We start from the raw sequence: 24,254 nt of genomic DNA, 5'->3' as shown, positions 1-24,254 counted from the left end.
AAGGTTACTGAGAAAAACAGGGGTTAGGAAACAGCAGGAAAATAATAGGAAATGGTAGAAGGAATCAAATTGTTAACTCTTTTCCAAGAAAGATTCTCAGCTGGAAACTTGAGGAGAGGGAGGTTTTGGTTGATATGTACTTTTCAACAAAACTATTTTTTATATTGTGTTTTGGTTTATCAAGCTTCAAGGAATACTAATTAAGCACTCAGAGATATTGAAAAGGATTTGTCTGGTTAACTTTTAACCTGGAAAATCCCCCAAGATTCAAATTTCTCACCGCACCAACCAGCAAAACAATCCCTGGGTAACTTTTCACCTGAGTTAAGATCTAGCTGGGTAAAAAGAGGAAAACAGGAGGCATTGCAGGGGTGGGGGCTTTAAGTTTAGCCAGGTAGCTCTAGACAGCTAAATTAACCCAGGTATATCTGGTTAGAAAAATTCTTCCCTAACCTTAGCCTGGATATATACAATGGAGACTTGCCCAGGTAAGTGCTCTGCCAAATATACCAGCTAAAGTTAACCGGCGTGTAACTTCCTGTTCACTGACTCGCTCAGAGCGCATGTCATAGTACATTTCTCTTCCCTCTCTGCAGGCAATGCTGACAGTGACAGCAGGTTCTAACCTCCAAATCACCATTCTTAAACGGATGGAGATGAGCTGAGAAAATAGCTGCACTGTGCATGTTCAAAATAGCCCACGCAGGCAGGAAATAGAATTGCGAGGAGACAGGTCCATGCTCAATCCATTTTCCTCTCCCATGCTTGCAAACACTTTAGTGTATATGCTAACAAATCTGGGCACTTCTTAGCAATCGCAGACTCTGCATCTCCTTATCTTAGTGAATCACTATGTTCAAATCAATTTTAGCACACACGGTAAAAATGTGTACAGGCAGCCCTCTAACATGAACCCTAGTCTTTCACAAGCACCATTGCTTTTATTCACCACATGAAAAATTACTCACTGCATGGACAGAGTCCTTCATACGGTCTAAATTCCAGTAGCCAACAATCCTCTGCTCAGTTTTCCGCACCATGTAAGCATAAATGTCTTGCTCAATTCCATTGGCTATTATGTCTGTTGTAACTTTCAGAAATATCACTCTTTATTTTTTCTTTCCCTTTCTGCAGGAGCAATTGTAATTGCCTATGTTGTATGTTGGCTACCATATCATGCACGTAGATTGATGTTCTGCTATGTTCCAGATGCTGACTGGACAAAGTGAGTGCAGAGTTGAAACAATTATCTTTGTTATAAGGGGTATATATCCTTTTGGGAAATTTTTACCTATCCATTTTGAGGGAAATTTTCGAAACTTTGCAGATGGTCGCATTCTATGGGTACTTTTCTTTGCAGCCTTTGTACCACTTTTCAAAGGGAAGGGAGCAGCATACTTTCCCTTTAAAAACTGCTGAGGGGAATAGTATGTGCAGAGATTTACACCTCCTTTTTCTGTGGATGCTTTTTTCCTGAAAAACAATGCACATAGGGGTAAATTTTAAAAAATACATGCGGGCGTACATGTGCGCACGCTTCCCGGCACACATGTATGCCCAATTTTTTAGGCGCATGCATGTTATAAAATCAGGGGTCAGCGCGCGCAAGGGGGTGCACAATTGTGCACCTTGTGCGCGCTGACGCCCGCGGGCTTCCCCCGTTCCCTCCCCCCTAAACTAACCTTCCCACCCCTTCCTCTAACCTCCCCCCCCAGCCCTACTCCTACCCCCCAAATTTTTATTCTACCTTTTGCGCGTGCCAGCAGCCTGCCGGCACGCGATCCTCCAACACAGTGGCAAATGGCCGCTGTGCCGGAAGCCTCTGGCCCCACCCACGCACCGCTCTGCCCCCACACCACCCCTTTTGTAAAGCCCCAGGACTTAGACATGTCCCGGGGCTTTACATGCGTCGCCGGGCCTTTATAAAATAGGCCCGGCGCGCGTAACCCCCCTCGCCCTCTACGTGCGTAAATCCTTGAAAATCAGCCCCATAGTTTTGAAAAGCCAAAACTATGTGTGTTGCTGCCTCCCCAATCTAACCCTGCGTCTGATCCCACCCATAGGTGCAAGTATATGCATTGTTGATCCCACATGTTTTTACCTGCTTACAGGGCGAATGGTTTGCACCTGTTTCCCTGTGGATACATTTTGAGCACAAAAAAATGTGCATAGGTTTGAACAATCAAACCTTCCTATTTTGTTCCTCTCTCCACTCCCAGGAACATTTCCAGAGTCTACAGATAAAAATGTGTTGTTGAGCAGCGTGCATGCTTTTATTGATACATAGATTGAGCAATGTTCAAAGCCCCCCTTTTCACAGGTAAAATGCTTTTTTTTAACTTGTGGAAATAACTCTGAATATTGCCTTCTGCATATTTACATTCTTCTATTCAAACTACCATTACACATTCTTTGTTCATGCATTCTAATGTAACTGTCATGTTCTTGTATCTGAATGCCTCTCTATGTCTTCTTTTCCCATGACTTTCCAAAGAGCTGGTATCCTAGAGAGCTGGCTTGCCATCAGTAGGTGAATGCATACATGCATTCCCTCCGGAAGTGAAAAGATGCTCCTTATTGGAGACATAGGTGTACGTGCTGCCTTCTTCCTTGCTTTGCACTTCTTAATGTTCATTTTTTTTCTGGAAAACATTCTGAAAGACTGTCATTTACTCATTCTTTCAGCCTCACCTGGACATGCTCATGCTCTATTACTGGGAACAGCAGGAAAAAGGGGACAAGCTCCCCTGGAGGTAGAGAGAGGACCTCACGCCCACCCCACTCAGAGGTTCTAGAAGGTCAGGACCCTCCTTCCTGCTTCCCCCCCAGTAAGGGGGGAAAATATTAAATACAATGAGGTTAATTTTGAAAGGCACTTGTTTGGCTAAGTTCAAGACATAGCCAGACAACCCTACGTTTTAAATTTCCCTGCATGCTAGACAGCTGTGTTTTAGCTTTGTAAGTCATTAAAGCTAGCTACATTTCGAGTTGTAGCTAACTTTTCCCTGGGAGCACTTGGTTACTAATATGGGTCCTGATGCTCCCAGGTTTGTCAGTTAAAGGACCCTAGCAGCCCAAACAAACTCTCCCAAAGAGTAAAAAAAAACCCAGGAGGTCTTTTGAGACTCCTATTCCACATGTAGGGACAGGAGGAGTAACCTAGTGGTTAAAATTAATATCTATTAATTTCATAACATATTAATTGATAATTACCTAGTTAATCTCTATCGCTCTTACTCCTACTTCACTTATTCCTAGCTACACTAGCTCCCAAGTTCAATACCCCTGTTTATTGTAACTTTGAATTTTCGACCTTTCTTATTTATGTTTAGTTGGTTTTATTTTTACTTCTGGTTTCCCCTGTTCCATGTAAACCGGCCTGATATGAATCCCATTCATGAAGGCCGGTATAGAAATGTTTTAAATAAATAAATAAATAAATAAAAAATGTGGCAGGACGGGTGCATTCCGGGATATGGTTTATATTTATCTAGTATTCTAGCTTGTACTGAATATCAGCACTGGCCACTGCCAGATAAAGTCTCTAGCTAACAGCCTTAAAGTTAGCCGGAGTACTGCCTCTTTCCCTTCTAAAACAAAATAAACAAAAAATCGAAACCACAAGTGGCTTAGCAGCCACAAGCTACCCTTTCCATCCCGATCTCTTGATATTAAAAAATGTAGCAGGTGACCACTCTCCCTTCCTTCCCCAAATTCCATCCCCCATCCCAACCCCGAACCTCCCACCCCTATCCCAACCCCCAAAAGTATCAGCTTAAGCCAGTGAAAGAAGGAGAGGTTTTGTCCTTCTGCTGGCTTCAGTATTAAATGTCGTACAGTGGAGAGCTGTACTGGCATTTAATATTCATTTATTCATTTCACTGGCTTTCTGATTGGTCCTTTCAGTGGCAGCTGTCATTGAAAGGATCAATCTTCATTCAGAATTTTACTTCAATTTAAGTGCACCTGTAAGGGTGAGTTCTTATACAGTGTCTAAAAGGAATGTAAAACTAGTTATTGCTTATACTAAGGCTCGCTCAGTACAAAATATGATCACAGTGATTTTTGCTCTTCTTACTGAAAGTGGTGATATTTTTTGTGCTTCTGAATCTTGGATTCATAATTCAAATAGAATAATCCTGAACGAGTTGTGCCCTCATGATTTTTCTTTTGAAAACCAAATAGAATAATCCTGAACCAGTTGTGTCCTCATGATTTTTCTTTTGAATACCAAACTCATGCAGACAGAAAAGGTGGTGGTGTTTTAGTTATCTCTGAAGTCTGCATTTGCTGATCTTGGATTTTTGGTATTAAAATGTAACTTTTGAACATTAGCCCTTTTTTTTATTGTCCTCCTTGTTATTTAGAAAGGGATGCTAGGGAACTTTTGGGGGTTTTTTTTCTCCTTTAACATTAGGGCAAGCAAGAACTTATTTTACAGGTCGATTTTAATGTACACGTTAATGACCCTGGGAGTGCATTTAGTGAGGATTTCTCAGTGCAGCTTCCATCCTGGGTGTACAACACTTACTTTCTGTCCATACTCACAATGAAGGACACATTTCAGATCTACTTTTTTTGATGGGACTCATCTCTTACTGGCAAAAGGGTTTCTAATTTACATGTGAAACCAAACCAGTGCCTTGGTCAGATCACCGGCTGATTAGTTTAACCATGCCAAATAGTTCTGTCATTGACTCTTCCTTCTTAAAGCATGCTCACGGTCAAATTGATACTGCTAGGTTTGAGAAAGGTTGAAGCTCTGAAATGAGGTGATGCCTCAGCTCTTGATGAATCTTTTACTGATTCCTTGGTGGCAACTTTAGAACAAGCTGCTTCACTGAAACCATTATCTCTGAAAAGAAAGTGTCCGGCCCCATGGATTTCTCAAGTGATCCATGCTTTAAAGAAGGATTTGAAAAAAAAAAAAGAACATGCATTGAGGAAATTTAAAATTGCTGACAACAGAGTGGAGGAGTAGCCAACTGGTTAGAGCTGTTAGATGTGAACCAGAAAAGCCAGAGTTCAAATCCTACTGCCACTCCTTGTGACCTTGGGCAAGTCACTTTACCCTCCATTGCCTCAGGTACAAACTTAGAGGGTAATTTACCAAGCCGTCGGGCCGATACAGTAAAAGTCGCACTCTCCCGGCGCACGCACAAGCCACTCTCCCCTATTTATATCTCTATAGGAAGGCTTCCTGATAGGTCAAGGTGAGATGTTAGTGGTGGTTTAGGGACCTGTTTCACATGTAGAGTGAGATATATGAACAGTACAGTACACCTTGGTGAAGATTTGACATCATTTGGAGTGAGGAAAGTCTCACAAAGATTACATTTCTACTATGTTCTCTCACCCTAGCTTGATGAACTCTATAACAGGGTACTGTTGCGTCCGTCGGTCTCAGATGGCTTCACCTGACATACCTCACCTCTATTTCAGCCTTCTCCACCAGCCTCAGGAGAATGGCGTCTGTAGTGTCTCCTTGCCGCACCCTCCGGTGTCCCCAAAGCGGCTTTGGCGCGGCATCCTGCCATGTTGACCTGAGGCCTCCTAGGGTACGCGCATTCGCGCGCATGCCTCACATCTTGTAGCAGTGTTTGTGTGAACCTCAGGGGTGTTCCCCTCGAGTGACATCACTGCTTCCAACTATAAAAGGTTGTGTTTGTGCATCTGAGTCTAGCCTGGTGCTACAGTTCCCTATGGGGCTCCTCCCCATGGGAGACACTATCACTGTTGCCCCTAAGAATCCACCAAACACCTCGATATCATAACAGATTGCTAACTCCATGGATTTGGCTCAGCTCACCGCATTGCAGGCCATTCCAGGCCTGGCCCAGCGAATCACCGAACAACAGAACTCGCTGGATAGCTTGACTGAGGCCTTTAATCTACTGCACTCACAGATGAACGCTTCTACTACCTCAGGTAAAGAAGAAATAACGCCAGAAGTGACGGTTAAAACAGTTGTACCCCTCTCCACTCCTATTCGCTTCTCAGGGGAAGCCTGGAGATGCAGGGGATTCCTCAACCAATGCTGTATGCATTTTGCACTTCAGCCTAATAATTTTTCCACAGCTTATGCCAAGACCACGTATAACCTGTCTTATCTGGACAGAAGGGCACTAGCTTGGGCTTCTCCGCTGTGGGAGCGAGATGACCCCATCCTGAGAGACCTTGCTGGGTTTCTGGAACTGTTCAAATCTGTATTTGATGAACCTGCCAGGTACACAACCACAGGATCCACATTGGTTCATCTACAGCAAGGTAATAAACCTTTACCAGACTTCGCAATCAAGTTTAAGACTTTGACTTCAGAGTTGAATTGGGACTCGAGATGCCTGAAAACCCTTTTCTTTGAAGGCCTGAACTCCCGACTGAAAGATGAATTGGTGGCTCGAGAAATGCCTGAGACCTTGGAGGACCTGATGAAGTTAGCCACAAGAATTGACCAATGACTTCGGGATAAGGGTCAAGAGGTTAAACGTTCCAAGAGACCTAGCCAGGGAGAAATCAGAGTCTAAACTATACCTAAGCCTATTCAGTCTAAATCGGTTGCTGGCAAAGAAGAACCTATGCAACTAGGCCGTAGTCACCTAACTTCTAAGGAGAGAAGAACGCAGAGAAGATTAGGCATCTGCATGTACTGTGGTCAAGCAGGCCATGCGGTACAAACATGCCCTATCTGTTCCGGGAAACGCTCAGACCTAAGTCCTGTGGGAGAACTCTTCTTAGGTTTAACTGCACCTTCTCCTCCACTCTCTCTGCCAGCCTCCTTGATAAATGGACCTCTTGAATTCCAGACTTTTGCCCTAGTGGACTCCAGGGCAGGAGGGAATTTTATCCTGAGATGTCTAGTGGAACATCTGCGTATTCCCACTATGACTATGAAGCCTCCGCTTCTGTTATCCTCTATCCATGGGGAGCCCTTACCGGGTGAAGTAACCCTACAAACGGAACCGGTCAGTTTAAGGGCTGGAGCTCTTCAAATGGAATCCATTTCCTTCTTCGTGCTAAAAAAGACTATGCACTCCTTAGTACTCGAGTTACCATGGCTAGAAAAGCACATGCCTCAATTCAACTGGGCTACTCTGGAGCTTTCATGTTGGGGCCCAAATTATCATGGCAAATGTCTGAAGGAAGTTTCACCATTACCTTGTATGCCTAAGACTCCATTGCTGCCTGGGTTACAACCCAATACGCATCATTTCAAGATGTGTTCTCTAAAGAAGCCGCTGATATACTTCCCCCACACAGATCTTATGACTGTGCAATCAATTTGAAACCAAATACCGAACCACCTAAGGGAAGAGTTTACCCACTCTTGGTGGTGGAAAATAGAGCACTGTCTGAATACATCCAAGAAAATCTGCAAAAAGGTTTCATAAGGCCATCCAAGTCTCCTGCAGGAGCAGGGTTTTCTTTGTGGGGAAGAAGGATGGAACCCTATGTCCATGCATTGATTATCGTGGTCTAAACGAGATAACGGTCAAAGACCACTAGCCCTTACCACTCATCTCAGAGCTGTTTGACCGCCTACAGGGGGCTAAGATCTTCTTCAAGCTGGATCTTAAAGGAGCATATAACCTTGTTCATATTCGTTCAGGTGATGAATGGAAGATAGCTTTTAACACCAGGGACAGACACTTTGAGTATTTGGTGATGCCCTTTGGCTTATGCAACACCCCAGCTGTCTTTCAAGGCATGATGAACGACATCCTGCATGACCTATTCTACCAATGTGTCTTGTCTATTTGGACGACATCCTGATCTTCTCTCAAGAACTGAATACCCACATTATGAATGTCAAGAGAGTGTTACAAAGACTGCGGGAGAACCATCTATACGCTAAGCTGTCCAAATGCAAATTCCACAAGGAACCTATACTGTTCCTAGGGTACATAGTGTCTAACAAGGGGTTCCAGATTGACCCACAAAAGCTGGAGAGCATTCAGAAATGGTCCCAACCTACTGGTCTAAAGGCTCTCAGAAGGTTTCTGGGATTTACAAATTACTATAGAACCTTCATTAAGAATTACTGTTCACTGACTGTGCCTTTAACAGCTCTGACAAAGAAGGGTGCCAATGTTGCCAATTGGTCTATAGAGGCTGTCACCACTTTCCAAAAACTGAAGGACACTTTCTCCAGCAAGCCATGTCTCCATCACCTGGATCCTACATGCCACTTTATTGTCGAGGTGGATGCCTCTGATGTTGGTGTAGGGGCTGTATTAAGTCAAACCAGTGACTCCATGCAGCCATGTTCCTTCTTCTCCAGATGATTCACACTGGCTGAGAGGAACTATGGAGTCGGAGATAAGGAAATGTTGGCAATAAAGATGGCGTTCGAAGAGTGGAGACCCTGGCTCGAGGGTGCTCAACACCAGATTACGGTTCTTACTGACCATAAAAACCTAGAATACCTTCGTCACGCCCAGCGCCTCAACCATAGACAGGCGAGGTGGTCCCTGTTCTTTAACAGGTTTGATTTCATCTTAAAGTACCGACCTGGAGATAAAAATGTCAGAGCGGATGCCCTATCTTGCTCCTTCTTATCTGAACCTGAGAGAGTCATTCTATCAGTTACTCACCCATTACCTGTGGGCAAAACGATTGTGCCTATCAACCTCCGGAAGAAAGTACTAGCATGGGCTCATGAGACTAAACTGGCTGGACATCCCCGTCAATGGAGAACCCTGGAAAAGCTGCAAAGATTCTACTGGTGGCCATCTATGAGAGAAGACGCCTTTGCTTATGTAGTGGCCTGTACCAACTGTGCCAGACAAAATCCTCCACCTGGACATCCTTGGGGTCAGCTACAACCTTTACCCATACCGGATGAGCTGTGGACTCACATCACCTCGGACTTCGTGGTGGACTTACCCCTTTCCAGGGGCTTTGTGGCGCTTCCTGGCTTACCATCTGCCAGTGAACTTGCAAAGCTTTTCATCAGCCACATATTCCGCCTGCATGGAATACCGAAGCACATCGTCTCAGACAGAGGCATACAATTCACAGCCAAATTCTGGAAGGCTCTTTGAAAGAAGTTTGATTTCACTCTCAACTTCACTTCATCTTACCATCCACAATCCAACAGCCAAACTGAGAGGATGAACCGTACCCTCAAACAGTTCCTCAGAGCCTACGACTCTTCATGCCAGAATGACTGGGCTGAACTTCTACCATGGGCCGGGTTTTCCATCAACTCTCATCCAGCAACATCTACTGGATCAACACCATTCGAAGTGGTATATGGACGACTACCTTCATCACCTTTGCCACTTCCGCTTTCAGTGTCATCCCCAGCAGCACAAGCCACTGCCGATGAGATTCAACAACTTTGGAAGAAGACAAAGGAGATGCTCATTAAAGCTGGAATTCGAGTAAAACGAGACTATGACATTCATCATGGCAAGGTCCTGAACTGAAGCCTGGTGATAAGGTCTGGTTGTCTATGAAGCACCTTAGATTGAAGTTGCCATCTGCTCGCTTTGCTCCACGCTATGTCGGACCATTCCCCATCCTCCAACGTCTGGGAAATCTCTCCTACAGTCTCAAACTTCCTTCGGCAATGAAGATCCATAACGCGTTTCACGTCTCATTACTGAAACCGCTCATTCTCAACAAATTCAGCACCAAGACACCAGATCCCACTCCTGTTGACGCAGAAGAGGATATTGAGTACAAAGTAGATACTATACTTGATGTAAGGAAGAGAGGCAGAGTATGGGAATACCTCCTGTCATAGGAGGGCAATGGAACAGAAAATAACTCGTGGGAACATATGTCTAACATTCTGGACAAAGAGATGCTGAACCAGTATCATTGTTCACATCCTCGGAAACCAAGACCAGGTAGGGGGTCTGGAGGAGGTCCTTTGAAGGGGGGTACTGTTGCGTCCGTTGGTCTCAGACAGCTTCGCTCAACATGCCTCACCTCTATTTCAGCCTTCTCTACTAGCCTCAGGAGAATGGCATCTGTAGCGTCTTCTTGCCGCACCCTCCGGCGTCCACAGAGCGGCTTTGGCGCGGCATCCCACCATGTTGACCTGAGGCCTCCTAGGGTGCGCGCATCTAACATCTTGTAGCAGTGTTGGCGCGAACCTCGGGGGCGTCCCCCTTGAGTGATGTCACTGCTTCCAACTACAAAAGGTTGCCCATTTGCTGACTCTCGCCGAGTTCGCAACGGATTGGATTCATTCTGGTCTGAAGCTGCTCTGCCGCTTCTGCTGCTGCTAGAAGCTATCTTCACCCTTCAGGGTTCTACTAACTTGGGTACCCGCTCCTTGGGGGCCCTTTGCTTATTTCCAGGTGCCTATTCTGAATCCAGGTACTCGCCCCCTTGAGGGCCTGTGTGTTTATCCTGGTGCCTGCTACCAATTCTTCTACCTGCTGGAACACTACCTATCAGCTACAGAGAGTGAGTGCTACTTCTCCCAGTCTGTTCATCTACAGCTCCTCGTTGTCTATCTGCATTGGGCCCTACACCACCATTGTGGAATGGGACTCCTCTGCCGAGGAGTCCCATTCCACAATGGGACTCCTCGGTCGCCACATCTCAAAAAAGATATAATTGCAATGGAGAAGGTACAGAGAAGGGCTACCAAAATGATAAGGGGAATGGAACAGCTCCCCTATGAGGAAAGACTAAAGAGGTTAGGACTTTTCAGCTTGGAGAAGAGACGGCTGAGGGGGATATGATAGAGGTGTTTAAAATCATGAGAGGTCTAGAACGGGTAGATGTGAATCAGTTATTTACTCTTTCTGATAATAGAAAGACTAGGGGTCTCTCCATGAAGTTAGCATATGACACATTTAAAACTAATAGGAGAAAGTTCTTTTTTACTCAACACACAATTAAACTCTGGAATTTGTTGCCAGAGGATGTGGTTAGTGCAGTTAGTATAGCTGTGTTTAAAAAAGGATTGGATAAGTTCTTGGGGGAGAAATCCATTACCTGCTATTAATTAAGTTGACTTAGAAAATAGCCACTGCTATTACTAGCAACGGTAACATGGAATAGACTTAGTTTTTGGGTACTTGCCAGGTTCTTATGGCCTGGATTGGCCACTGTTGGAAACAGGATGCTGGGCTTGATGGATCCTTGGTCTGACCCAGTATGGCATGTTCTTATGTTGTTATGAGGATCACAGACTGTTGCTACCTATCCTCTCTCTACTGCTTATTGGGAACTCTATCTACTCAGCTACAAGGGAGTGTGTAATAACATCTGCCAGTCTGTCTCTCCTACAGCGCCTCACTGGATATCTGCATCGGGGCCTTATACCACCATTGTGGGATGGGTCTCCTCTGCCGAGGATCACAGACTGTTGCTATCTAATCCACTCTCTACTGCCACCTCTGGTGAACCATACAAGCTGCATAATAAAGATATATTATCTGTGTTTGTGCATCTGAGTTTAGCCTGGTGCTACAGTTCCCTATGGGGCTCCTCCCCATGGGAGACACTATCACTATTGCCCCTAAGAATCCACCAAACACCTCGATATCATAACAGGTACCATCAAGCTAGGGTGCGAGAACATAGTACATAGACAGAAAAATGCTACTTATGGGTAAAGGCAGGAAGAAGTGGACCCCAATCCAATGTCCAGCCTGATAATATTCACAGGGGGCCCTCCTATAGAGATATAAATACTTAACTACTTTGAGGGCCTTGTAAATAGTCTCAATCTATCTCTCTCTCTCAGTGCAAGATGTGAAAAATAGGGATTCTTGCAGTGCATGCTAAGTTTACTGCACTATGCAAAGTAGTAAGTTACCACATGGTGTGGTAAATTACAAATTTCCATAAACACACCCCTTTTTCATAACGCATGTGTTAACTTTTTTTGATGAATGATGGAGTAGATGTGCTATGGAAGACTGCACACACTCTTAGTCAATTAGAGAAAGAGTAATTTTCAGATAGCTTCGAAAATTGCTCTCCCATTATCTACAATACTAAACATTTCAGAATTTCTGAATGTTGTATTATTATTATTAGGTTGTATTAGCAGGGTATAACTTAGGCCATAATGTACGTATAGACCTGTGTTACATGAGATTTTATTTATAGGTGATCACTTTGGAACTTAGCCTCTGCTGTGAGGTAATTAGATACCTACTGCATATGATATTTTATGTAGTTAAATTTTATTGTAATATTTTATTTATATGTCTGGGTATAATAGGATTGCTTAGCCTATATCTTTCAAGCTTGGCTAAGGATGTATTCAGAAAATAGGCTTCAGTTTTCTCACACTGACCCTGCATCATCTGACTGTAAAACAAGTGTGGGAAAGGAGAGATAAATAAGAGATGTACAGGCTCTATGATGAGGGAGGTAAAGTCACAATAGAAAGCAAGTTGTTTTTCACTCTGGGCTATGTTTTGGGAGGTTTTTGTGTCTCTCAAAACATGCTTTCAGATGTGCACATGAAAAGGGTATAACTAACAGAGGCAAGAGAGAGAGATTTCCCTTCCTCCTATCCTTTTTCCCTTACCCTTCCTGAACTTCCAGAAATGAAAGACATGCTGCTCTCCTGGGCCCTTTGAACAATAGTATAGGCATTGCACTGTATTATTATCATCTTTATTACCATTGGTTTTGCTATATCTGTACTTTTTTTTTTGTTGTTGCATTACTTTCTGAAGTGAAAGTGAGCAAATAATAACCTTACTTCTGGAATCTACAGTTGCATTGACTCAGGGTGTAAATATGACATTTTGTGTCTTGGAGTTGCAGATCTCCCAAGGGAGATGTCTGAGGAATATTGGTCTTGTGTCTGTCTTATCACACCCACACAATAAACCTGTAACATCGTGAAAAGTAGTTTGGAACTATACAAATAGCTAGTAATGATAGCTGCCAGAAGTCCTGCTTTCAGTAACTTTTTCTTTTCTTTGTTTCAGCTTTCTCTTTACTTTTTATCATTATTTCTACATGCTGACAAACACTCTTTTCTACATCAGTTCTGCAGTGAATCCAGTGCTGTATAATGTGGTATCCTCCTCCTTCAGAAAGCTCTTCTTTGAGGCTCTTGCATCCCCATGCAGAGAGAAAGAACAAACTACCAAACTGCACATGACAGTCCCGAGATCTCAAAGCATCAAAAGCAACTTAACCACTATAAGCTCACAGACAAGTGAAACAATTTACTAAATGGGATAAAGAGTCTTTCAATCTGAGCCCTATTGAAGTAATGATGGGTTATGGAGGTATTCAGCTCTTCTGCGCAGGAGTTTCTATTTAGGAGTGATTTTATTTATTGATCCTTAATTAATTTTAGACTCATCTCAGGCACCTTCAAGCATTTCCTCCATTTCTTTTGAAGAAATGAAACTTTGGTCTGGTCTATTAAGCAGCTTCTTATGGTGAATCCTTTTCTCATATCACATCATAGCAGATCCAACAGCAAAAAATGTTCTTCAGCTTCACACAGCTGTTGCTTTTGCTTTTTAGGAACATCTGTCAGAATTATTATGTTTGGAATATCAATCACAAGCTTGGAAGCCTCAGAAAAGTCACCAAAAGGAAAAACTAATTGAAAAATGCCTGAAAATCCCAGGTCTAATCATGGAAACAAGCATGAGACAGTGAAGCAAAAAACGTAGTTACAGTAATACAAAATGATCTAGGATTCTGCCTGATGATCCTTAACTTTATGATTTTTCTGTAATTATAACTGAAGTCTACCACCATACCACTTAGAGAATAGCCACTGCCATTAGCAACGGTAACATGGAATAGACTTAGTTTTTGGGTAATTGGCAGGTTCTTATGGCCTGGATTGGCCACTGTTGGAAACAGGATGCTGGGCTTGATGGACCCTTGGTCTGACCCAGTATGGCAAGTTCTTATGAATTCCATAGAAATTCCGGAAAGGTTGTGTGTAATCACAAAAGCGCCACGACTGGAAGTCCAAAACCACGTAGTAGCTGCAAGCAAGTCTACTGAGATCTACATTCCCAATCCACATTCCATACATTTTAAAATATCTCATATCATTGCACAACCAAATAGTGATGACTACAGTTATGTGAAGGCTGAGGAAACATGCTTTCTGTGAGAGCTACGTTTAAATTATGATTTTTACTTAGTATTGCTTTCATTTATGTCTAAACCACCTGCTCATAGGCTCCATTCTGATAGCTTTGTTTGTTCGTGCACATGCAAATTCTCCTTTATAAACATCTTTTGATATAACAGAAAATGTTTTTATAGTGAAATAGTCCAAACTTTGACACTAGATGTTACAGCTCATGAGTTTTAAACTTGCACTAACTCAGCCATTTTTTTTTCTGTGTGCCCTACCATCTGTCCAGTATATGTACGTGTACTTTGATGGATTTATCAAAATGTGACTTGACTATATTGGCTGCTGCTGTTGCTGTTCTCTGCTTCCAAGGTACTACAGAGTAACTAGGTGAGACCTTGGATACTGAGCTATTTTCGTTCCATCCTATTTTTTAATTCAAATTGCAAAGAATTGTGGGATGCATAGGGCTACAAACAATGAAACACTCTGAACTGAGATTAACAAAACAGTATTAGCCATAATGAATCAATGCTCATAGTATAGCTTGGAAACGTTCCAAGTTTAGCCTGGAAGTCAATTGTGTTGTCTAAATGAAGGGTGAAAATAAGAAAATTTCAAATTTCACCACTGCTCTTCCTTTCAGGCCAAAATACTTTAGCTGTAGTGATTGGTCACAATGGGTGACAAACATGGCGGAATTATTACAAACCAAATTACAGAGTAGGAGGTAGTTGAAGTGCTAAGGCAAATGAGTGTGGATAATAGGGATGTGCAGAGGGACGCCATACATTGCATTCAGGATTCGTATTCGTCGGGGGCAGATACGTTGCATTCGGCAAGGGGGCCCCCCAATACGTTTATCCATTAATTCCTATTTGTTTCCCTGCTAAAATTAAATTAACTACAACCCCCCACCCTCCTGACCCCCCAAGACTTACCAAAACTCCCTGGTGGTCCAGCAGGGGGTCCAGGAGCCATCCCCTGCACTCACACCCTCGGCTGCCGGTTTCAAAATGGCCCCTGTGACATAGTAAGGGCAAAGGCTATCGGTGCCATTTTGATTACTGGCAGCTGACGGCCAGAGTGCAGGAGGTCGCTCCCAGACCCCCGCTGGACTTTTGGCAAGTCTTGTGGGGGTCAGGAGGGTCCCCGAAGACTTGCCAAAAGTCCCTGGTGGTCCAGCGGGAGTCTGGGAGTGATCTCCTACACTCGGGCCGTCGGCTGCCAGTAATCAAAATGGCGCCGATAGCCTTTGCCCTTACTATGTCACAGGGGCTACCAGTGCCATTGGTCAGCCCCTGTCACATGGTAGGAGCACAGGATGGCGCCAATGGCCATGTGACAGGGGCTGACCAATGGCACCGGTAGCCCCTGTGACATAGTAGGTCAAAGGCTATCGGCGCCATTTTGAAACCGGCAGCCGAGGGTGTGAGTGCAGGGGATGGCTCCTGGACCCCCCGGCGGACCACCAGGGAGTTTTGGTAAGTCTTGGGGGGGTCAGGAGGGTGGGGGGTTAGTTTAATTTGGCTCATTTAGGCAGCCGAATAATTCGGTGAAGATTCGTTGTATTTGTGGGGAATCGCAATAAGTTTCGCTTCCCCATGAATACAATGAATAGGGCCCTATACGTTGCGGATTCCCAATTCATAGGGAACGAATGCACACCCCTAGTGGATAATGCCTTGGAACCTGACAGTGTACACCCCAGGATACTAAAAGAACACAAGAATGTGCTGACTGCACCCTTCCCAACTCTGTTCAACTTATTCTTGAAGATGGGGGAGGTTCCAAGGGACTGTAGAAGAGTGGATGCAGACCTGTTACACAAGAAGGAGAAAGGCAACCACAAACTCATTAGTTTAAATTCAGTAATGGGTAAAACTAGGCAAACAATACTAAAGAAAAAGATGCATCACCTTAAAACAAGCAGATTAGAGGCCACCAAGTAAAATGACTTCCTTTCAGACAAACTTGAGTTCTATAATGAGGTTACAAAAATGGTGTATCAGGGAGGTGCAGTGGATGTTGCCTTTGGCATTTCAGTAAGGCTTTTGCCACTGTTCTAGACAGAAGACTGGTAAGCAAACTAAATGGAAGAAGAGAAGTACAGAAAGTTGTAAATTGGGTGATTAACTGATTGCGTAGCAGAAGGCAGAGTAATGGTAAATGGAGTGCACTCGGATGAAGGCAGAGAGACCGAGTGCACTGACATTGCTGCAGAACTTGAGTAAAAATATGCTTGTTTGCAGGTGATAAAAAATCTATTAGAGAGAAGATACATTGGAAGTGGTAAAAAAATATGAAAGGAGACTTGAAAAATCTGAAAGAGTGGTTAAGGGTTTTGGAACATTACTGCCAGTAATAAAACATGTAAACTCATGCATTTGGGATGCAAAAATCCATTAGACACTTATTGATTAGAAGAAAAAAACTAGAAATATCAAATAAGAAAGAAATACAGGAGTAATCATCTCGGATGATCTCAAGGTGACCACTCAATATAATATAACCCTACTTTCACCAGGGGCTACCTTCCCTACCCTAGAGAGCCACTGGGCACCACTCAACCCAGGTGGGTGTTGCAACCGTCCCTTTCCGATGGCTTCATTCTGCCTACCTCTCTTTGTTTGCTCCTCCTCATGCTGCGGATGGACGCCTGGCTACTGTGGCATCTGTCTGCCGTCCTCTCCAGTGTCTCTGGCCGGCTTGGGCGCCGCCTCCCGCCATGCTCCGCTTGTACCATAGGGCGCGCGCGCCGCGCAGCCCTTCTTATTTCCTACTTGGTGCGAACCTCCGGGGTGTCCTTCCGTGATGACGTCATGATGCCCGGATATTTAAAGCCTACAATGTTTGCTAGCCTTTGCGTTAGCAAGGGTAATCCTACGGGAATCCTACGGATGGGATTCGCTCTCCGTACCCAGCTACTCTGCCTCTCCAATCTCTATTGGACTCTCTAACGCTAATGGGGTAGCCGCTCCTCAGGGGCCTTACTTGCTTTCCAGGTCGCTATCAGGTATGCCTACATGTAAACCGTTGCGATGGTATATAACTTAGCGACGGTATAGAAAAGATTTTAAATAAATAAATAAATATCAGGAAACCGGCACTCGCTCCTCGAGGGCCCATGTTCCCTGACTCGCTGCCTACTCCTACATTCTCTTCTGCCTGGAAGGATTTGCTAATCTTCAACATCAGTGAGTACTACCATATTCACCTCAGAGCTGTTCCCTGGAACCAGGCACTCGCTCCTTGAGGGCCTGCCTCCGTTCCAGCCCCAGTGCCATCTCCATGGAACCGCTGCGTGAGTACATCATCTGCAAGCCTCCCAGCTCTCAGGGTTCAGATACTCCCTCCTCGAGGGTCTGCTCTCCCTACCCTGGGGATCTCCATACTGGGGTCTTGTATATTCTCCACTGTACTCATTCTCTCAGTTCTTTCCACTACAGAACTGCTACCGGAGGAGTCGCTGTTCCAGCACCTGAGGGAGACCAGCCCTGCCGGGCTATTCCAGCTGCTCACTACTGCCACCTCTGGTGGCTTCCTTACACAGTCTAATAAAAGATCAAACTCTGCGTTTGTGTGTCCTGAGCTAAGCTTGACCTGTGGCCCCTCACAGGACTTCCCCTGTGGGCGTGGTCAGCTGCCACAGTGTCCAAGGGTCCACTGAAACCTCACAGTTTACAACAGTGGGGGAGATTTCTCTCAGCTCCATGGGCTGAGGGCAGGCTCACCAGCAAGGTCAAACTGGGCTAAGTATATATCAGAAAGAACCCCAATGTCCACACCAAAATAGAGCTCCAAAAGAAAACAGTTTACTTTGAAAATAACCAATTCAGCAGACTAACAAAAGTCACAGTCCATAGGTCAGTCAAAATTGCAGGAAAAACAATTCAAAACTTACAAATGACAGTTTTCAGTCAGGCACAGCAGAAAACAAAAACAGAAAACAGTTCAAAGCTCAAAAAATCACAGTCCACACTCTCCCAGGAAAACTTCCCCAACTCAAGATTTCCTCTTCTTCTTCTTCCACCAGATCCTCTGTGGACCCAGGAACACTCAATTTCTCTCTTTAAGGCTTCTCCAGTTTCCTTCAAATCTCTGCATGCACTTTTTTCTGTTGACTCAAACCTCACAATAGCAGGTGCAAAGCCTGTGGGTACTTTTATACCCACAGACTTTATGGATCAGATTTACAAAGGGAAATTCCACAGCTTGCAGACTCATAGGTACAAAGTACTCGTGAGCACGCAAGCTCTGCGGGGAATCGAAAAATTGCCCCTTGGGACAATGGAAGCATTTCAGAGAAGGGTAACTAAAATTATGCAAGGTCAACACCTACAAAAAAAAAAGTTTAGGACACTCCGAATGTACGCTGGAGGATAGAAGGGAAGAGGGTCATGATAGAAACATTCAAAGATTTGTCAGGCTTCAAGGTATTTATATACTTAGAATTAGCTCATATCTTATCATTGATAGCTCGAGTTACATTAAGAACATAAGAAATTGCCATGCTGAGACAGACCAAGCATCCATCAAGCCCAACATCCTGTTTCCATCAGGTACTGTAAGCATTTCCTTGTCCCCAGAGGGCTTACAATCTAAGGGGTATATTTACTAAGGGGTATATTTTAAAAAAGCGTGCCTTCGCGTACTTTTGTTGGCGCATCAAGCGCCAACAAAAGTACGCTGGATTTTAGCAGATACGCGCGTAGCCGCTAAAATCCTGGATCGGCGCGCGCAAGGCTGCCGATTTTGTGTAGCTGGCGCGCGCCAAGCCGCGCAGCCTGCCACCATTCCCTCCAAGGCCGCTCCGAAATCGGAGAGGCCTCGGAGGGAACTCGCTTTCGCCCTCCCCTCACCTTCCCCTCCCTTCCTCTATCTAACCCACCCCCCCGGCCCTATCTAAACCCCCCCCCCTACCTTTGTCGGGGGATTTACGCCTCCCGGAGGGAGAAGTAAATCCCCACATGCCAGCGAGCCGCTAGCGCGCCGAGACGCGACCTGGGGGCGGTTCCGGAGGGCGTGGCCACGCCCCCAGACCGCCCCAGGCCGAAACCACGCCCCCGGGCCCGCCCCCGAAACGCCGCATCTCGCCCCCAAAACGCCATCCTCCTCTATCTACAAAATATCCTGGGCATCCCTGCTTTTTCGCTATTGATTCTTACACCGTGGCAACAGCTTATGTCGATAGACACTTATATGCAGAAATCTCCATGGATTATGCCCCTAAAAGGAGGAAGAAAGGAGAAGGAAAAGCCAACAAGTGCTCTAGACATAGTGGAGACTGTGACCAAATCCATTGAAATCAATGCTTCTGCCTCGGATATTACAGCAGCAGTAATTGCTGCTCAAGATAGTCACTTCACCTGTGTATCAGAACAGATAGCAGGACTGCAATCTACACTCACGGAGATGGGGCCAAGACTCGGTGTGATGGAAGGCAGAATCTCAGTTCTAGAAGATGACACAGGGACCCTCACTGGCAAAATTATCTCACTAACGAAAATGGTGGAAAAGCAGGAGGAGTAGATAGAGGATTTAGAAAATAGATCCAGGCGCAACAACATCCACTTGACAGGCATAGCGGATGGCAACTTAGTAAATTTTCTAGAAAAATGGCTGCCCGGCGCACTCTCTTTCCCTGAGCTTACTGGAACACTGCAGATAGAAAGAGCACATCAATTGGGAGTGAGAAGAGATGGAAAGACCAGACCATGTATTGTTATTACCAAATCACTTAACTGGTCCCAAAACAAGAAGATCCTAGAATTTTGTTGCAAGACCCAGGAGCTGGAGTATAAAGGAGGAGTGGTTCAGATCTTCCAAGATTGCTCCTCTAAACTTGCACTCCAACGAAAAGAAATTAATCCAATTTGCTCTACACTAGCGAAAAAACAGATAAACTTCACCCTGCAATATCTGGCAAAACTTAGTCTGGCACCATAATAAAACTCATGTCTTTGAGCAGCTGAAAGATACAAAGGTCTTTCTAGCTCGTTTACAGTGTCCAGGAGTTTGAGGCCTGCCGGATTCTGCTGTCCAAGTCATATGGCTAGTGCATTTCCTAACCAGCTTTTTTTTTTTTTTTTTTTAAGGCTCTGGAAGTTGCCTCTTTTGTCTTTGTTTGTTTTACAATTGCAATAAAGTTTAGCATTGTTGCACCAGGTGCAGGAGGCGGGACAAACCAGGGCTCCACTCTGCCACTCCTCCACAGATGCCATTCCTGGACTGTAATGGACATTCTCAATTGAGCATGGTGATAGGGCTGATCCTGGCATTATAAGTTGTTCATTAATTTTTTTTTCTGTTTTGGTCTCTGCTTGTGGGGTTGCTCTCATAGCATTTAATGTTTAGTGTTAACTATAAATTTGAATGCTTTGGTATTTCATACTGATGAGATGTTATTCTAAGGTTTGTTACATTGGGGAGATGGTATTTACCAGCATCTTACATGCTTGCCAGGATTAAGCCAAATTGCTTAGGGAAAGCTATGGGAGGGAGAGGGGTGGGGGTGGGGAAGGGGAAAAGGTATTCTTTTATTCTTTGGGTCCCATGCTACCTGACAGATCCCTGGAGTACCTTTTGAGAATAGTCCAGAAGAGCAGATTCCTAACTACTGTGGGCACCAGGTCTCACGAGTCAGAGTTTATTTTTTTTCTTCTGCAGACCTTGGTTCACCTGTTGTTCTTTTACTCTGGGGAGGAGTCACAGAGAGGTTTCTTGTACCTTATGATTGGTGGTCCTAATCTTCTACTTTACCCGTACATTTATGGAGGATAAAGTGAGATTTAGCTCCTGGAATGTTAACAGGCTGGGCTCCCCTATTAAACGGAAGAGTGCTAAATCACTCTAAGGTATCAGTGGCATGTTTACAAGAAACTTCTCTCTCTTAGAAAGTACTTAATTACGCCGAGACTGGGTGGGCGGATGTTTTTTCTCTCCAGCTACTGATAGGAAGAAAGCCGGGGTGGCAATACTCATACAAAAATATATTCACATTGCAAAAGAAAAGGTAATCCAAGATCAAGATGGGCAGTTTGTTATCTTTCTGGGTAAATTAGATGGGAAAGGGGTAACATTATGTAGTGCATATGCCCCAAATGAATATAGTCACAATTTCCTTGTCACTCTGGTTAATAGTTTGGTACTTCTTATCAAAGGTCCCCTCTTTTTACTTGGGGATTTTAACTGCGTTCATGATCCCCAGCTTGATAAATCCCCGGCACCCACTAGATCTCGGACACTAAAAGGCAAAGGTATAGAGTTTCTGGGCCAGGAGTTACAGTTTTTGGATGTACGGAGAGTCCTCCATCCAGGAGTAAAGGAATTCACACAGGTCTCCTGAACCCACGATTTCTTATCTAGAATTGACTACATTTTGATTTCCCAGGGAGTGTTTTCTAATACTATTTCAGCTGACATAGGAAATCCAATCATCTCAGATCACTCTTTGCTTTGGATAGACTGGAAAAGGGGGGACCCAGAACTGAAGAAGAAATTATGGGAGTTTCCTAGTTGGTTGAGGAATGATGTTGATTTCAGGAGTTTCTCTGTAAAAAATGGAAAGAATTTGAGTTTCCGAATACCCTACATAAAGAAACTCCAGCGCTCTTCTGGGAAACTAGTAAGGTGGTGATGTGGGGGGAGATAATAGCCTATCTTATTCTTAGGAATAAAAGACTGAACAAGTCCATCATCCAGTTAGAAAAACAACTGACACTGGCAAACGATAAATGGGTACAGAAAGGCTATGCCTTGGCTAAGGCGAAATATAGAAACATTTTGGAAAGTTTAAATACATTGATTCATCAAAGAGCACTGAAAATGTTGAATAAGTCAGAACATAATCTCTTCAGTTTCGGCAACAAGGCAGGGAAGTCCTTAGCCAATGTAATCAGAGTGTGGAGAGGGAAATCCTTTACAGAGCGGGTGAAAAACAGTCAAGGTTCTACAGTAACGAAAGGGTCGGATATATTTGTGGTCTTTAGGCACTTTTATGAACAGCTATACTCCTCTGCTGATATGCCTCCAAATCTGCAAATAGAGGAAGAAAGTTTTTTTCACAATGTGATTTTGCCACAATTGTCAGAACAACAAATTGATTTCATGAATAGGCCTATTCAAGCTTTTGAAATTTCCCAGGTAATCAAGGGCAGTAAACCATGTAAGACCCCAGGTCCCGATGGGCTCTTCTATGATTGTTACAAATTGCTCAATTCACAAGTTTCTGTCCCTTTGGAGAACTATTTTAGACAAGTCCTTCAAGTTGAATCCCCTCCCAAATCAACATTACTCATATAATGGTTCTAGCTAAACCGCGGAAAGACCCGTTATCCCCCAACTCGTACTATCCTATTTCACTTTTAAATTGTAATTTAAAAATATTAACTAAGGGACTGGTGGACTGGCTGAGTTGGGTCATTCCTTCCCTCATTTCACCTAATCAGGTAGCCTTTGTAAAGGGGAGAGAAACTTGTTCCCATATTGTCAAATTAATATCAGACATGTCCTTATGCAAAACTAAGTATATTCCTGTAGTCACCATTGGTTTTGATTCAGTAAAAACTTTGATAGGGTCTCCTGGCTCTATCTTTTTTCTGTTTTGAACTGATTTGGTTTCAAAGGGTCTTTTTTTTTTTTACAGTTTCTCACTCTTTTATACCATGCCCCATGTTCTCATATTATTACCAACGGCTTTAAGTCCGATGCGTTTCCATTACAGAGAGGAGTCAGAAAGGGCTGCCCTTTGTCCTCCTTACTGTATATTTCGACCATTGACCCTTTGTTATGGAAAATTGAAGAGGAAGATACCATAAAGGGGTTTGGAGAGGATAGGTACAGATTTAAAATAGTGGCCTTTGCAGATAAGATCCTTGTTTTTCTTATGACACCAAAGGAATCCTTGGAGAAAGTCTTTCAGCTTCAGACTCACTTTGGCACTTTTGCAGGCTTACAAATTAATAGGGACAAATCGGAAGTATTGGATATTCAGGTACCTTGCAAAAATCATGGGAAGGGGACTTCCCATTGTAGTGGGTGACTGGAGTTATGAGATACTTGGGGATCAGGATTCCTGGGGATATTAATCGAGTATATGAGGAAAATCTTACTCTACTTTTGAAAAATTTGAGAGATTCTCTCCAGTGTTGATGGGATCTTCCATTATCTATCATGGGTAGAATACAACTTATGAAAATGATGGTAGTGCCTAAATGGCTATATATCCTCCAAATGTTACCCATCTGGTTGCACAAAAAGGACCATCAGGAATTACATAAGGCCTCTAGACTTTTATTTGGAGGGGAAAGAGAGCACAAATACCTTTGAAAGTTTTAATGAGGCCTGTGGACCAAGGAGGCCTGAAGAGTTCCAATATGCAATTGTATAACTTGGCATGTATGTTAAGGCATATCATTGATGGGCCATTTGAAACTTCTACATTTTTCCCCCAGCCTCTGTTATACCACTGGTTGGGGTCTTTCTCTTTGAATTCTTTGACATTCCAGGAGAACTTAAGGGACATTTGCTCATCCGATCTTGCCGTTCGGCTTGGTCATATTTGTGCAAAATGATTCTACATAGAGATCCAGTCTCACCATTCCTCACTATCGGGCCGATACAGTAAAATCGCAGGAGAGCACTCTCCTGTGCGTGCGATACAGTATTTTAATTTATTAAAATTAGGGCAGGTGGTAAAAAGAGGCGCTAGGGACACTAGCATGCTCCTAGTGCCTCTTTCTTGACAGGAGCAGCAGTTGTCAGTGAGTTTGACAGCCGACGCTCAATTTTGCTGGTGTCGGTTTTCGAGCCCGCTGACAGCTATGGGTTCGGAAACCGGACGCCGGCAAAATTGAGTGTCCGGTTTTTGCGGGCCTATTTCAAAAAACTTTTTCTATTTTTTTTACTTTTTTTAACTTTCGGGACCTCCGACTTAATATCGCCATGATATTAAGTCGGAGGGTGCACAGAAAAGCAGTTTTTACTGCTTTTCTGTGCACTTTCCCGATACCCGGAGAAAGTAGCGCCTACCTTTGGGTAGGCGCAAATTTCTGAAAGTAAAATGTGTGGCTTGGCTGTACATTTTACTTTCTGTATCTCGCGGGAATACCTAATAGGGCCATCAACATGCATTTGCATTTTGTGGGTGCTATTAGGTTCGGGGGGGGGGGGGTTGTATGCGCATTTTGGACGCACTATTACCCCTTACTGAATA

The 24,254-nt window shown here is 44.0% G+C and overlaps 1 protein-coding gene across 1 annotated transcript in view; it reads left to right on the top strand.

Annotated features, from left to right (window-relative positions):
- Positions 1-13,164, top strand: part of NTSR2 (neurotensin receptor 2) — a 31,294-nt gene extending 18,130 nt beyond the window's left edge. The window contains exons 3-4 of the mRNA XM_029596876.1: positions 1,135-1,225; positions 12,915-13,164. Of these exons, the coding sequence (XP_029452736.1) occupies positions 1,135-1,225; positions 12,915-13,164 (341 nt within the window). The remainder of the gene's footprint in view (positions 1-1,134; positions 1,226-12,914) is intronic.
- Positions 13,165-24,254: the final 11,090 nt, after the last annotated feature.

Source organism: Rhinatrema bivittatum, chromosome 3 (genome assembly GCF_901001135.1).
Source record: "Rhinatrema bivittatum chromosome 3, aRhiBiv1.1, whole genome shotgun sequence".
Taxonomy (NCBI): Eukaryota; Metazoa; Chordata; class Amphibia; order Gymnophiona; family Rhinatrematidae; genus Rhinatrema; species Rhinatrema bivittatum.
This window is presented reverse-complemented; position numbering and strand designations above follow the sequence as displayed.